The sequence below is a fragment of the Bombyx mori genome, chromosome 12 (assembly GCF_030269925.1).
Source record: "Bombyx mori chromosome 12, ASM3026992v2".
In the NCBI taxonomy this organism is placed as follows: domain Eukaryota; kingdom Metazoa; phylum Arthropoda; class Insecta; order Lepidoptera; family Bombycidae; genus Bombyx; species Bombyx mori.
In genome coordinates this window covers 7847683-7863918 of record NC_085118.1, presented here as the reverse complement: position 1 = coordinate 7863918, position 16236 = coordinate 7847683, and the positions used below count along the sequence as shown (strand labels likewise).

At 35.8% G+C, this 16236-nt stretch overlaps 2 protein-coding genes across 2 annotated transcripts; one reads left to right on the top strand and one right to left on the bottom strand.

Annotated features, from left to right (window-relative positions):
* The first annotated feature begins 200 nt into the window (after window positions 1–200).
* Window positions 201–11014, top strand: LOC101744417 (protein sly1 homolog). Its single transcript, XM_004929442.4, has 11 exons — window positions 201–374; window positions 455–614; window positions 1180–1481; window positions 3688–3777; window positions 4336–4594; window positions 4749–4907; window positions 6868–7043; window positions 7130–7400; window positions 8375–8504; window positions 8947–9153; window positions 10793–11014. Exons 1-11 carry the CDS (start codon window positions 347–349, stop codon window positions 10901–10903), a joined length of 1893 nt encoding a protein of 630 aa, XP_004929499.2. The 5' UTR covers window positions 201–346; the 3' UTR covers window positions 10904–11014.
* Window positions 11005–16007, bottom strand: LOC101744568 (calcium/calmodulin-dependent protein kinase type 1). Its single transcript, XM_004929443.5, has 2 exons — window positions 14949–16007; window positions 11005–14575 (listed from the first exon to the last, which is right to left on the bottom strand). The coding sequence occupies exons 1-2, from the start codon at window positions 15818–15820 to the stop codon at window positions 14365–14367; spliced, it is 1083 nt and encodes a 360-aa protein (XP_004929500.1). The 5' UTR covers window positions 15821–16007; the 3' UTR covers window positions 11005–14364.
* Window positions 16008–16236: the final 229 nt, after the last annotated feature.

The window sequence follows — 16236 nt, the reverse complement described above, 5'->3', positions numbered from 1 at the left end:
CTTCCATAAATTTTGAATACATATTGTTATGATTTATTGCATCAATAAAAGACGAAAAAAAATTGGGATTCATATAAATCGAAAATCGATAAACTACTAATAAACAAAGTAGCGAAAATATGTAGTTCCAATTTTTTTTTTATTAGTAACTACCCTAAAGGTATGAAATGCCTAAATTCCGAACGGATGTGCGACGTGTAAACTGAAATGTCATTGTGACATGTGTCAAAGTAACATGTTGATTGTAATTGTAGGTTTTCAGCTACGTGAATAATTGATTATTTTCAGAATCTAAAATAAAAAAATACTAATTTATGAAACAAAATTCATATGTAAAAAATAAGAAATGTCTACGCTAAGAGAACGCCAACTTAGTACGAACTGAGAATTCTTAAGTAGTGTCGTTTTAAAAAATAATTATGTACAATTTCATTTTGTTTATATATTTTCACAGATGCCTTGAAACAGATGCTTAATTTAAATCAGCCGCTTACAAAGAATATAGCCAATGAACCGACGTGGAAAATCTTAATATATGATAGAGTTGGACAAGATATTATCTCACCATTGGTATCTGTAAAAGATTTGCGTGAACTAGGAGTGACTCTTCATTTGTAAGTATTTGAAATCAATGGTTAGCTGTTCCTCTAGCATTATTTCTGCATTTCTCAGTAATTCAGTCCCAAAACCGCCTCTTTAATATTTCAAGCAACAATGTTTTAAAACTAAAATGCTTTTTACTGGCAGTGAGCTATACCAAAGCCCAAATTGTAATAAACTAAGGACGCCAATCAAAAACATATGATATTGTAATATAAACATAAATGTTTGCCAATTTTGTATGTTTGTATATAAAATCTATATTGTAATGGTAGCCAACAGATGATCCCTATGATTCCTTAAGACTAGATCCTGTAGTTCAGCTGATTATAATTAATTGTGTTGGATTATTTTCAAACCCAGAAGACATTAGTAAAACATAATATAAATGTTTTTGTATTAAATATCATAAGCTCTGCTTTTGTTTTAGTTTGTAAAAGAATTTCTAAATTCAGAAGAAATATAATAAATTATTGCGAGACTGTACTGGTTAAAAGTACTTTTAAGCTGTTGACTCTATATTACTTGATATTTCTTCTCCCTTAAGAATATTTTTAAATGTAAACTATATATTTCCAGACAACTACATTCAGATCGAGATTCGATACCAGAAGTACCTGCTGTTTATTTCTGTTCTCCTTCTGATGAAAATCTGGATCGCATTTGCCAAGATCTCGATAATGGGATCTATGATCAATACCATTTAAACTTTATATCACCAATCACAAGACACAAACTTGAAGACTTAGCTGCATCAGCTATCCAGTCAAATTCTGCTGTCAATATACATAAAGTTTTCGATCAGTATTTGAACTTTATTTGTTTGGAAGATGATCTTTTTATAATGAAGCACCAGCAATCTGATTCATTGTCATATTATGGTAAGATTGTTCACAATATTATTTATACTTTCTGTGTAGGCTACTCACAGTATGGGGTAAATTATTAGTGATGTTGTAAATTCACTTAAATGTAAATAGACATGCTTTAACAAAAACCGCCTTTCAATAGACAAAAGAATATATTCCAAAACAAATTAATATACACTAAAAACAATAATCATCGAAATCAGTTGGTGTGATATTGAGTTATTAAGTTATTCATCTATTTGTCGCGCACATACTTAATGCAAATTTAAGACTGATATGGTTTTCTCCTGGATACCATTATTAGAACTGGACTAAATTGAAATGGGAACACACGGGAAGCGTCAGCTTTTTAATAAAAAAAGAATCATCAAAATCAATCACCCAGTCCAAAGCTAAGAGGTAACAAACATTAAAAAAAAATACAGTCGAATTGAGAACCTCCTTTTGAAGTCAGTTAAAAAGACAAATTAAATGAAAAATAGGGAATGGCTCTGTCCCGTCATGTTGACAATACTGTGCATGTTATACAAGAAACTTTTCTCTTCTCTACAAATTTTTCTTTAACGTCATTAAAATCAATTCTTTGTGAAGCATACCTAATGCACAGTACTATGCATCATAACTAACCAGACTCTGTACAAATATCATTCACGAAAACACTATAAAGTCCATCTAAACATTTAAACCTGAACCTGGATAATTAAATTTTAAATTTTTTTTTTTTTTTTTTTTTTTTTTTTTTTTTTTTTTTTTTTTTTTTTTTTTTTTTTTTTTTTTTTTTTTTTTTTTTTTTTTTTTTTTTTTTTTTTTTATTGCTTAGATGCGTGGACGAGCTCACAGCCCACCTGGTGTTAAGTGGTTACTGGAGCCCATAGACACCTACAACGTAAATGCGCCACACACCTTGAGATATAGTTCTAAGGTCTCAGTATAGTCACAACGGCTGCCCCACTCTTCAAACCGAAACGCATTACTGCTTCACGGCAGAAATAGGCGGGGCGGTGGTACCTACCCGTGCGGACTCACAAGAGGTCCTACCACCAGTAATTACGCAAATTATAATTTTGCGGGTTTGATTTTTATTGCACGATGTTATTCCTTCACCGTGGAAGTCAATCGTGAACATTTGCTGAGTACGTATTTCATTAGAAAAATTGGTACCCGCCAGCGGGATTCGAACACCGGTGCATCGCTCGATACGAATGCACCGGACGTCTTATCCTTTAGGCCACGACGACTTCATTATATAATCTAAATTATAAATTTTATTTTATTACAATTTATAAAGTAAAAGGTAAAAGCGGGGTATATGTTCCGTAAACATGCCTCAATAAAGAAACCGTGAATATGGAATGATAAATAACTTACATATTTGGGATTACAGAAAATACCTATTGAATGACAAGGTTGATTTCATTCTGTTTCCTTACATTCTTAAAAACGTCGACCGCGGCTAAAGCGGCTTTAGTCAAAGGCGGAACCAATACAGCGACGATATCATTTAATTTTATTATCATACTTTCAGTAGAGGTGTAATAAGGTCTATTTTACTTTAGCCCATTTAACGACGCGCTTACAAAGTATATTCGTTTCGATACCTTCATAATGGAATCCTTTTTATCAATGTGTATGTACCGATGCACTGATTAGATCCGCGAATAGTGAAAACGCGAATGAGGCAAACACTGTACTGTAAATTAATTATGATCAATAATAGTGTGGCAGGCAGCCATCATACAACACAAGATATTTGATATATGCCTGAATCTCGTTTACGACATTTTCAAGATAAGCTTGCATACAAGTACCGAACAACAACATTCAGACCGTCGGTCTACTGAGTAATATCACCAGCCTGATGAAAGATCTTCCCTTTCATCATTATTCCCACAATAGTAAAATAATTTTATGACTGATCTAGTGGCATAGCTAAATTTGGTCAGCAGCAAGCACTGTTTCTTTAGTGCTACCAACCAGTTCACGGTCCACCTGATAAGTGCTTACCGGAGCTCATTGACAACATAAAGAAAACTGCTCTCAAAGTCGAGGTTTCAATTATATTGTATAATGCAGACCCACTCTTCTGACAGGGATATGTGACTGCTTTGCAACAGAAGTAGAAGTAACAGACAGAAATGCAACAGAAGTAACAGTACAGAGTAATAGGAAATAGTGGTATTATTTTCTTCGACTTTAAATTGCTTATTTTGTCTTTCAGCAATAAACAAAGCTGATACTAAGGACACTGAAATGGAAGTGATCATGGACAACATTGTTGAAAGCCTGTTCTCTGTGTTTGTGACAATGGGTAAGCTGTAGGTATAATATTGTTTACTATTATAGCTGTTTATGAGATAATGAACTGATGTCTCTGTTATATCTGATATATCTGTTACCTAAATTATTAAGAGACACACAGACATTACTACATAAATGCTATGACCCAATATCAAATATGAGTTTGAACTCAGCATTGTATTGTAGAATGATTGTTTTTAGGAAATGAATTATACAATTTTTATCAATTTAATACATTTTTTTTATTCTAAGAAGACTGTAAAATTATGTAGACAGCTCTGCCAAACTGATTATTACTGGTGGTAGGACCACTTGTGAGTCCGCGCGGGTGGGTACCACCACCCTGCCTATTTCTGCCGTGAAGCAGTAATGCGTTTCGGTTTGAAGGGTGGGGCAGCCGTTGTAACTATTCTTGAGACCTTAGAACTTGTATCTCAAGGTGGGTGGCGCATTTACGTTGTGGATGTCTATGGGCTCCAGTAACCACTTAACACCAGGTGGGCCGTGAGCACGTCCACCCTTCTAAGCAATAAAAAAACTGACAAATGTTAATTTACTTAAATTTTAGGCAATGTACCTTTTATACGAAGTACTAAAGGTAATGCTGCTGAGATGGTTGCTAAAAAGCTTGATAAAAAATTGAGAGAAAATCTTTGGGATGCCCGAAACAATCTCTTCCATGGCAACACTGGACAAGGTGGTGCATTCAGTTTTACGAGACCCATGTTGATTCTACTGGATAGAAATATTGACATGGCAACACCTCTCCATCACACATGGACCTATCAAGCACTTGCACATGATGTATTGGATTTATCACTGAATAGGTACCCTTTTTTATTTTATTCTTTATCAAAAATAATCAATTAAGTGTTCAATTAAGTGTGTTCATTATAATTATAATACAGGTTTCTTCCTTCCACTTAACTATAATTAAAGATAATAATTGAGTGGAAACTAAGTTTTCATTTTGTTATTCAGAGCAGTTGTCCCAGAAAACACAAATGCTACAGTACCGATTCAGAAATCAAACACGAGGATATGTGACCTTGATTCGAAAGATCCATTATGGTCAGAGCACAAAGGTAGCCCCTTTCCAACTGTTGCTGAGGCTATACAAGAGGATTTAGATAAATACAGGTACAAATTATTGACTAATAGTTTAACCCTAATAACTTTCCACTTCACCTTTTTTTTTTTTTTTTTTTTTATAACAACTAAGAGGCAAACGAGCAAGACGGGTCACCTGATGGTAAGTGATTCACCGCCGCCCACGGTCACCAGCATTTGCGCCAGTGCGTTGCCTACCCTTCAGATAAGAATATGCTCTTTTCTTAAATAACCCAATGTCGCAGTTGTTGGGGAAGACCGCTGATGGCAACGAATTCCAGAGATTTACTGTGCGTGGCAGAAAACTGTTTTTAAAACGCATTGTAGTGGAACGCCAACCATCCAGATGGTGCGGATGATAGTTCCGGCGAGACGATCGGTTGCGAAAATCAGCGGCTTCTATTAAATTGAACAACTCCTCGGAACACTCCCCATTGTAGATTCTGTAAAGTATGCATAGGGAAGATAGATCCCTACGCAGTGCCAAAGGATCTAGCCGATCGGCAAGTTCAGGATCGTCGACAATCCGAGATGCCCTACGTTGGATTCTGTCAAATGGAGATAGCTGATAACCCGGAGCCCCGGCCCAAAGGTGGCAACAATACTCCATGTGAGGCCTCACCTGCGCCTTATACAGCTTAAGGCGGTGAGCCGGCTTGAAGTACTGTTTGGCCCTGTTGAGTACTCCGAGTTTTTTGGAGGCCATTTTAGCCTTGCTCTCCAAATGACCGCCAAACTGGACAACACTCGAAATGTCTACGCCCAGAATCCCCATGTTCGGCTTGGCACAAAGGTGAGTGTTTCCGAAGAGTGGCGATGCGACAAAGGGGGCTTTTTTAGCGGTAAACGCGCAAACTTGAGTCTTAGAAGGGTTAAACTGGACTAGATTTAGTCCCCCCCAATCGGAAATCTTCATAAGGGATGATTCGATTTCAGACACAAGTTTGTTCCGACACTCATCGACGTGATCCCGAGAGATATTGCTGCGGCCGAAATACAGTGCATCCACGGTACTGTCATCCGCATAGCAATGAATGCCACTGGTATGCAATAAATCATTGATATGCAGAATGAACAATGTCGGGGATAACACGCAGCCTTGGGGAACACCAGCATTTACGGTCCGGGGGTCCGAGCATGAGCCGTCTACGACGACTTTAACTCTCCGTTCCGCAAGGAAACTGCCGATCCACCTACAAAGTCTCTCAGGAAGCCCATAGGAAGGAAGCTTCGATAGTAGGGCTTTATGCCAAACCCGATCGAAGGCTTTCGCAATGTCCAAACTAACGCCTAGTGCCTCACCCCTACTCTCAACCGCCTGCGCCCAACGGTGAGTTAGTAAAGCCAAAAGATCACCAGCTGATCGGCCTTTGCGGAAGCCATATTGGCGGTCGCTGATCAGCTGGTGCTCTTCCAGGTAGCCCATGAGCTGGCGGTTGATTATGGATTCCATAATTTTGGAGAGTAAGGAGGTGATAGCGATAGGCCTGTAGTTGGACGGATCTGAGCGATCGCCTTTTTTAGGGATCGGGTGTACTAGAGCCGACCTAATAAATTGATCGTAGCTGGTGTTTAACTTCAGTTGATGGATGGAAATATAGCATTGACGAAACTGGTGATAGGACTTCTTGTGGGTCCGCACGGGTAATTACCACCACCCTGCCTATTTCTGCCGTGAAGCAGTATTGCGTTTCGGTTTGAAAGGTGGGGCAGCCGTTGTAACTATACTGATTTCTGCCGTGAAGCAGTAATGCGTTTCGGTTTGAAGGGTGAGGCAACCGTTGTAACTATACTGAGACCCTTACAACTCATGTCTCAAGGTGGGTGGCGGCATTCACGTTGTAGATGTCTATGGGCTTCAGTAACCTTCAGTAACACCAGGTGGGCCGTGAGTATGTCCACCTAACTAAGCAATAAAAAAATTACATTTTAATATACCATGTAATAAAATATGGGAATAAACCAATTAAATTAACCAATAATTCCAAAGGAGTTCAGAAGCCGAAGTAAAGAAACTGAAGAGCTCTATGGGTCTCGATGCAGAAAGTGACTTGGCCCTGAGCATGGTCAGTGACAATACTCAACGGCTTACCAACGCGGTGAACTCATTACCTCAACTCATGGAAAAGAAACGGCTGATTGATATGCACACTACTATCGCCACAGGTAAACAGATTCGTTATCTCAAAGAAATTCTGATTGATTTGACACAAAATAAACTGTTCAATATTATTTCTCCAATATTCTTACAGCAATTCTTAATGCCATTAAGTCCAGAAGACTAGATTCATTTTTCGAATTAGAGGAAAAAATAATGAGTAAAAGCACCGCCGTGGAAACCAAAGCGGTTATGGATCTTATAACTGATCCCAGTGCGGGTACACCCGAGGACAAAATGAGGCTGTTCATTATTTACTATCTGTGCACGTCGCAATTCACTGACGATGAATATGAAAAGTTTGAAGGAGCTCTAGTGGCGGCCAACTGCGATGTCAAAGCCCTATCTTACATGAAACGGTGGAAGTAAGTCTACAAAAAATTTTTTTCCCCTCTAAGCTGTTGGTCTGGAGAGACCATTTCAGCGTAGCCTTAACTAGTAAGTGAAGTCACGAGGCTCAAACCTGACAATGTTGCTAACACTAGTCCTAACAAGAGCCGTGCTTCGCAGAATCCACCACCGGATCGGAAACGCGACCCACTGAGAAGATCCGGCGAGAAACTCAGTGGGCTGTCTGTGGGTTAATTTACTTGCAGAGCCCTTCGTCTATCGAGCCCTTCATGACCGGCGATGAATTTTTTGCTTATATAATCCAGGCTACTTAACTATGCACTAAACGTCTTTTAGGCACAAATGTTTTATCCTAGATTTTCCGCTTCCAGCGTTATTTTAAAATCTGAAAATACTTCTACTGCAGCTTATGTCTTGCTCATAATACTTTAACACATTCATCCTCGTTGGATTAAGCTTGTAAAAAATTTTCAAGTGTATAAAATCATTCAAAATTCGGTTGTGTTCAGACTGTATTTGTAGAATATTTCCCATTATCCTAACTTTCTTATTATATGGAATATTTAATAAAATATACAAACATTTTTGGTTGAAACGTTGAAGCCTTAAAATTCTGGGACACCTGACCGGCGTTATCTAGTATATATTTTCAAAAAAACACACTGCTGTAATTTTTCTACTGTAGATATACTTATAATTTAAACGGCCGTCTGGTGTAGTGTTAAGTGACATGGTCACTACACAAGGGGGTCGCGGGTTCGAATCCCGCCAAGGGATGATATTTGTATGATAAATATAAATGTCTTTTGCGGGGTTATGGATGTATATTAAATATATGTATGTTTATAATAAAAATCTTACATTTATATCCGCTATCTGGTACCTGTAACACAAGATCTGTACGAACTTATCACGGGACCAGTTAACGTGGCGTGATTGTTAGTAAATATTTATTTATTTATTATTATTTATTATAATACTTTTACAGGGGTTTCACAAAAATGTCAAATCAGTACGAAGGCGGCGGCACCAAAACAGTATCCATGTTCTCTAAACTTGTATCCCAAGGCTCATCCTTTGTAATGGAGGGCGTCAAAAATTTAGTTGTCAAAAAACACGTGAGTACTATACAGGGTGTAGCAAAAATTCTTTGCAATAAATTAAGAAAAATCTAAAATTAAGTAACCTCAAGTCAGAGCTTTTGAAAACAGCTGAAAACTGTTTAGTGAATACTCAGAATGGTGGACCTCGTGTTTGAAATTCTACACGCATAGATCTATCATGCTTCGATGCTTCGATGTGTGAACGAGCTTACAGCCCACCTGGTGTTAAGTGGTTACTGGAGCTTATAGACATCCACAACGTAAATGCGCCACCCACCTTGAGATATAAGTTCTAAGGTCTCAAGTATAGTTACAACGGCTGCCCCACCCTTCAAACCGAAACGCATTACTGCTTCACGGCATAAAAAGTCAGGGTGGTGGTACCCACCCGCGCGGACTCACAAGAGGTCCTACCACCAGTAATAAATGCATATTCAAATGTAACGAATGAATGCAGAAACTTCCCGTGAGCCGCATAGTGGAGAGCGCTCTGAGTGGCAGCGAGAGCGCCGCCGAGCTCACGTGGCTGGACCCCCGCGCGGCGCGCACGGACTCGGCCGGTCGCGCGCGCTCCGCACGACAACAGCCGCCCACCGACGCTGTGGTCTTCCTCGTCGGCGGCGGGAATTACATCGAATACCACAACCTGATCGACTTCGCTAAGGTTTTGTTGCGCAAATACTGATATAATGTCAAATTAAATCAAAAAAAATTATTCAACATTAATGAAAGTACATACTTACTTGTTGAACGTCAAAAAGAACTACCGCCAATTCACAAAAACTAGCCTCCGTCCTGAGAAGAACTGGCAAGAAACTCAGTGGGCACGTCTTTTTTTTTTTAATATTAGATTATTTTTTTAAATATTAAGTTTTACAATGAGTATTATAAGGTAACAATTATTGCAATATTGAAATGCCCGGAGCGAGCAACTCATTCCCACTTTGTGCAATCTTCTAGATAATCATTGACTTTATAGGATAGCTTTATTGCACAGACGTACTGTCACTGGTTATCTTCTTCTATGTCATTCCCTCACTGCTGAAGATCGCGACCACATGTGATGTTTCTCCACAATGTTCGATCATGAGTGGCACGGAGCGCACGGTACTGACTACCACCAATTGCTTCCCTTACTAGATCTGACCATCAGGCTGGTGTTCTGTCCCACAGCGCGCTTACTCTCTATGCGACCCGCAATTATCAAGTCTATTTATAGAATCAAACGCAGCAGAGTTGAAAAAAACAATAAATTATATGAAGTACCTGAAGCCATCGCCTTATAATAATTTGCTTTACAAAAAAAGAACCATATTAAAAAATCCGTGATAGAAACAAATGTACCTACATACAAGTATAACCGTACCATTTGTGGATTGACGTTAAAAAAGTGCTCACGAACGTAGCTGTTTGCGTCTTTAAGCCTTCAACGTTACGTAATAGACGAGTGATAAGCATAGATACCACAGCGGCAATACCGCTACCAGTCTTTTTTTTTTGCAATGGTGAAGGCGTGATTAACTTTTAAAGACTTCTTTCCTTGTACGCTCCAAAACTATATTGTGATAGTTCAACCTCTCAACACTCAATAGGAACCTTTCAATAAATGGAGCTTGATTTGTAGACTAATTTGATTTTAGTAACCTACCCAAAGACTTTCAATATACAAATGAAAAGAGACACTCTTTAATTTACAGTGAGACGTCATTCACTAAAATCTGTTGGTAAAATGGAATTTTCCGTATCAAGAGAATGAAGGGCATGTTATGTTTCGCTAGATTCAACACAACCGTGTAACTAAGAAATGTGATAGACTGATGCCCCCTTCGACAATGAGAATCCTCTCATCGTGACCGCCGAAAACTACATAGCCGATCCTGCGGATCAAATGGTAAACAGTCGACGTCGCCCAAAACACTTCATTTCGGATCCTCCCGATCCACTAACGGTGCTTTTAGGTACCCCAAGCACTGGTTCTCGTCGAACCTGTCGCTTGCGACGAAGGGCTCGGCCAGTAAATTAACAGACACAGCCCACTGAGTTTTCGTGTTTCCGATCCGGTGGTAGATTCTGCGAAGCACGGGTCTTTCTAGGGTTCGTGTTAGCAATGTCATCAGGTTTGAGCCCCGTGAGCTCACCTACTAGTTAAGGTTACGCTGACATGATCTCTCTAGACCATCAGCTTAGGTAGGAAAAAAACTTATAATATTTCCATAACTAATGAAGCAAGAAATTAGTCATTGGTAGTTAAGGATAAGTTTGTTAAGAATTTTAATATGAAATAATACTGTTCTCTTTTACAGCAACAAGCAGCAAATGGCATACCTAGAAAACTGATTTATGGTGCTACAACTTTGCCAAACGGGTCCCAATTTTTAAAACAGTTGTCGCTACTCGGAGAAGAGATTCAATGAACATTCCTGATGTAATTCCAATGTAAAATATATTAAGTGAAATAAATTATAATAATATGCACTATTTAATCGTAATTGGGTTGTTAGACAATGAAAAGTAATTCTCAACAAGTTGGCTTTTTATTTACAATGACATTGAAAATATAGCTAACATCTAATAGACTACTAATAAATTTTGATTGTTTTAAACAAGAAGTATAAAATCTAAATCACAAGATAGTTTCCTCATTACTATTCAGATCTTTAGACCATACATTTTGTAAAGAGAATAAACTACATGACAAAGTTCAAGAAAACAAAAAACAAAACATACAATATTGCAATAAAAATAAACTTGTTGATTTTATATCCCATCCCCTACACTATTGTGCTTAACAGTAAAAACTAAAAAAAGTACATATTTGAAACATACTCAATAGCCCTCGAAAAATAGCTTCTTATGAGTTAATCTCATTTTATTTATGTATATTAAGTATATTAATAAACAAATAGGTATGAATAAGGAACATCTTGGTAAGTAATTAGTAGGTACTTCTGAAACAACCGAATTAAAATTGAAAGAGAAATATTAGTTTTTTTTATGTATTGAACAATATTCTAAAACGTGTAATATATTTTATATAATTATCACCGAGTACGATATGATTTTTGGCACAGCGAAACACAACTATACAACGTTCACCAAGATAGTTTTTAGAGAGCAAAATTATTTATCTCTAACAAGAAATAACTGACCAAAGCCTCCTTCGTATATTTAAATCTTCCGCTAATGTTTTGTGCTAACAATGAAAACAAACATCGGCAACAGATGATAACCTATTGAAAAACAATCTATTGCCACAATTGTTAAAAAAATATGTTTTAGGTTGGTACATTAAATCTGTTTGTTAGTAGGTATTGTGCGATAACTTTTATAACGATGGAACCAGACAAACTTGAGTTAAAATTAACATTGATGGCACTTTTAAATTCGTTTTTGAAATCATTACTGATCTTTAAGTTGCGTTGAACAAATACTATCAAAATATTTTTAAATATGTTTTCAACTCATAATAGAATAGATCCCATAATTGATATTAGACAATGCATTAATCAGTGATATCTATAAAAGCTAAACATTGATCTTATAATTACAGTAACTACGACATGGAGAAGACAGAACCACTATAGTTACACAAGTTATTAAGGCAGGCGCGTCTTATTCAAAACTACTTAAAATATTAAGACTTAAGCAGTGCAATACTTATTAATAAAGCAATATATTTATTTTATTATGGCGATCAATATTATGTTTCACAAAGCATTTAATAAGACATAAATTAAATCCTACACATACCTTCACTCTCATGAGTGATATTTAGAGGAAAAGTAGTTATGATACAATGTTCAAAGCCAGAAATTTCATGATATTAGTAACTTTGAATTCCCTTTCATTAAGTACATAATGATGTTTGAAATACTTGCAGCATAACATCTGCATGAACTGGGGCTATTCATTTAAAACAAACAAAAAATGGACGGAACTGAAATTGATAATTATTTCAAGGATACAACAGTATGTCTATTTATCAGAAATTACAGCTTAAAGTATAGAACCTACGCTTACATTCTAGATGGAATGTTTAAAATCAATTCAAATTTTCAAAAAAGGTCAATTATAATTGTTAATGTTAACAAAAAATATGAGTAATGATCTGCATAAGTTTAATTTTTATGTAGGTTCAATACTTCAATAATGGAATGTTAGGAGAAGAATAAAGAGCTGATTTTTCAATCAACAGTTAAAAGTTATCCCAAGACATAAATATAAGTAGATCCTATATAAAATTAAATAAATCAGCATTTCAAATGTTTTTGTTATATTTTATCCTATTTATAACTTTTATCTGACAATTAAAAATCGTATCTAAAGTAAGTCAGTTCATAGGAATAGAAAATTCCAAACGGAATGGAAAAAAATATAGAGAGACTATTAGAGATTCAGAATTATAGAAATACATCCAGGGGTCAGTTTCACTTGAGACAGTAAAGATCTAAATTTTCTCATTTTTTTAACAATACACAAATATATTTCATTATATGAATCAACACTAAACCTTTAATAGGCCAAACGTGTGTCTAGTATACTTTCTCTTCCCAACACTTTCAGTCTTGCATATAGAGCAGATCTCTTTCTTAGTTAAACAAGGAGGGCAAGCTATAATGTTTAAGAAGTAATGAGAGAATCCAGTAAAAGTAGCATCAGTAATGTGGTACCACTATAAAACAACAAGGCTACGAAGTTATTACAACAAATGATATATGCAAGATTTCCAAGTCAATTACACCACCATGCAGATAAGGGTGGCACTATAATCATTAAAATTAATAGTAGAAAAGGCAAATACATACAATATTATTATCATCAGTACTATTATTGAAGTTGGTGGATTAATTACTATGGACTTATTTTAAAATTTAGCAAGAAACTTACACTAGGCTAAATATGTCATTAACAAAGTTTTGAACAACTACTTCAAGGATTAAATTTTAATGTAATAAGATAATATGCAAGTGCATTTTTTTCAACAATTATCCAAAGATTTCTACAAAGTGTTAATTATTTCAGATCATCTTAAAATTCAAGGTATATAAATTATTTAGGTACCTACATAATTTTGTCAAGAAATTTCTACAAGCAAAATCTCATATTTTTATTTGGGAGATTAAGTTAAGGTTTTTTATCAATTTTAACAGGCCTATTCTAAGAGTGATTGTTATCACTATAGCTAAGTAACAGCTTTTATTTAGTAACTTTAAGAACTTTTTGCCCTATCTAATTATTTTTAATTGAATAAGAATAATTTTTAAAGAACAAATATATTCTTATCAACAGTCAAATGGTCATAATGTAAATTTAAATTATCACTTTGAATTGTCATGAAAAGTTTTGGAGTGACAAATTGTCATTCAGATTATTTTTGAGATTCCAAGTGCAACATTATTAAAGAACTATATATATACTTTAAACAGTGGTTCAAAGCTATAATTGAAATATAATATATATGTATGTAACTATAACTGTGTAATAGCTAGTTTGTAAATGAGCTTCATAACATAATAAAATGTAAACATCTTCCCTTTTGTGTAAGCATATCTAACTGACTAGACATAATGTCTTGTACAAATCATTAATTTTCCTTCTGTAAGATACTGAATTAACTGCACACTTAAAAGTACCTAGTTATATGTTATCGAGTAGTAACACAGTTTATAAAGTGGTGACAATAAATGTGCTTTGGCATTGAACTCAAATAATTTTAAACAAGTGCTGATTTGCAAAAGTAGATATCACACAAGGTATTTAAAGGTTGTTAGACAAATAGTATCCCAATTGAGGCGTAGCAAACTTACTATTAAGTACATATCATAAGCAGCGTTGTAACATGGCAATTTATAGGTGGGCATCGAACCCAAAACAACTATTGTTTTGGCTGAGATTGACTGGCAGAACGACTTGAACCACTGCTGTTCAAAATCATCTTCTGCATCTGTCTAATGACTGTTGTAGCATGGTAGGCTTGTTTCCAGCGGGACTTTGCAAAGTTCTTCTTCAGTTGTTCCGAAACTGTACCGTGAATGTTCTTATTGCTAGCAGCATTACCAGAAATCCATGGATGAGCCAAGGCTTGCCTGTACAAAATGGACATTTATGTGTTAATACAGTGTTTAGTTAGAGTATAACAAATAGTCAAGTATTCCACTGAATTGAAATGTCTAAATGGAATGCCAATATGGATTTAAGCAATATTACAAGTAATATATTTTAAAACATGTTTTTGTTTAATTTTATTTACAAAAATCAAAATAGTTTAGGTATGACATTATGTTATACAAGAAAACAAATACCAGTCAACATTATCATATTTGTTAATTGTTTTAACATAAAAAAAATAATCTTATACATTAAGGGCATTTCTAATTAGACCAAAAATAGATTTTAAGTGATGCAATAGTTTGTAACTTTTCAAACTACTATTCCCATATTTTTATATATTAAACTTACTTGCAAGTGTATCTCTTTTCTACATCAACACACATAAGATGTCGGATAAAATCTTTAGCTGAATCGCTTATATCATCCCAATAAGGAGAATCAAATTCAAAATCGCCTTTTAGAATCTGGGCAAATAAGTTTGCATCATTCTCGTCATAAAATGGAGGATATCCACACAGCAAAATGTATGATATGACTCCTATACTCCAGACATCAACAGCCTTACCATATGGCTTCTGTGCCAATACTTCAGGTGCTACATAGCCTGGTGTACCACATGCTGTGGCCATTATGCCAGAATCCTCAATCTTAGATAACCCAAAATCACTAATCATTATCTTACTGTCTTCCTCAGTGCTGTAGTAAAGAAGATTTTCAGGCTTCAAATCTCTGTGCACAACTCCCTGAGAATGCATATAATCAACAGCTTCCAACACCTGTCTAATCAAATTGGACGCATCTTTTTCAGTATAGGAACCCTTTTCAACAATTCTATCAAATAATTCACCACCTGTTACTAGCTCCATGACAAGGTAAACTTTATTTTTGTCCTCGTATGTTTCGAGTAGCTGTACTATATTCGGATGAGAAAAAACTTTCTTTTCCCCACCTTCACCCTTACCTTGTTCACTAAATCGCTTTAATACCCTAATTTCATTTTCAAGGGAATCTTCTTTACCTTTAAGGGCTTTTTTATCAATGATTTTGCAAGCAAACAGCTGGCCGCTTTCTTTGCTCTCTATCAAACGCACCTCAGAAAAGGCCCCCGTACCCAAAAGGTCCTTTACAATGTATTTGTCTTCAATAGACGGTTGTTTTTCAGAGTCTTTTCCATCTTTTTTAGATTTCCTTCCGAAATCTTTTTTACCGAAAAGAGGCATTTTTGCGCCCCACGTTCACTAATTTCGACCTACACTACTGTTATCTAAAAATCCTACGTACACACAGTGAAGTATATTATGCAGAGGCTATGTATGTACCACTATGTAGCTCACAGAAAATAATATTAATCTCACTTCAACTCCGTGTTGCGCTGCGCAGCGGCCAAGGTTAGAGAATAATTTGTCAAATTCAGTACGTTTCATTTTACCCTATCGTTATTAATTAATTAAATTATGTAGATTTACGAAAAAGTTCATTGAATATTTGGCTAACATTGTACTAGTTAGATTGTATTTGTGTGTGAAATTATTTCAAAAAGGAAAAATTTAAAGGTGAGAATCCACTTGACTACGTTCATAAAAAAAATTATATCGTTAAACGAAACGTTTCAAGAAAGAAGCAAAATGAAGGTAGA

Excerpts from the sequence above, each read along its gene's own strand:
- LOC101744417 (XM_004929442.4), top strand. The coding sequence starts at position 347 with ATGTCTACGCTAAGAGAACGCCAACTTA. Across the intron at positions 1,482-3,687 it reads TGATTCATTGTCATATTATG|CAATAAACAAAGCTGATACT; the intron begins GTAAGATTGTTC and ends TTTGTCTTTCAG. Across the intron at positions 8,505-8,946 it reads ATTTAGTTGTCAAAAAACAC|AAACTTCCCGTGAGCCGCAT; the intron begins GTGAGTACTATA and ends GAATGAATGCAG.
- LOC101744568 (XM_004929443.5), bottom strand. The coding sequence starts at position 15,820 with ATGCCTCTTTTCGGTAAAAAAGATTTCGGAAGGAAATCTAAAAAAGAT. Across the intron at positions 14,576-14,948 it reads GAAAAGAGATACACTTGCAA|GCAAGCCTTGGCTCATCCAT; the intron begins GTAAGTTTAATA and ends CATTTTGTACAG.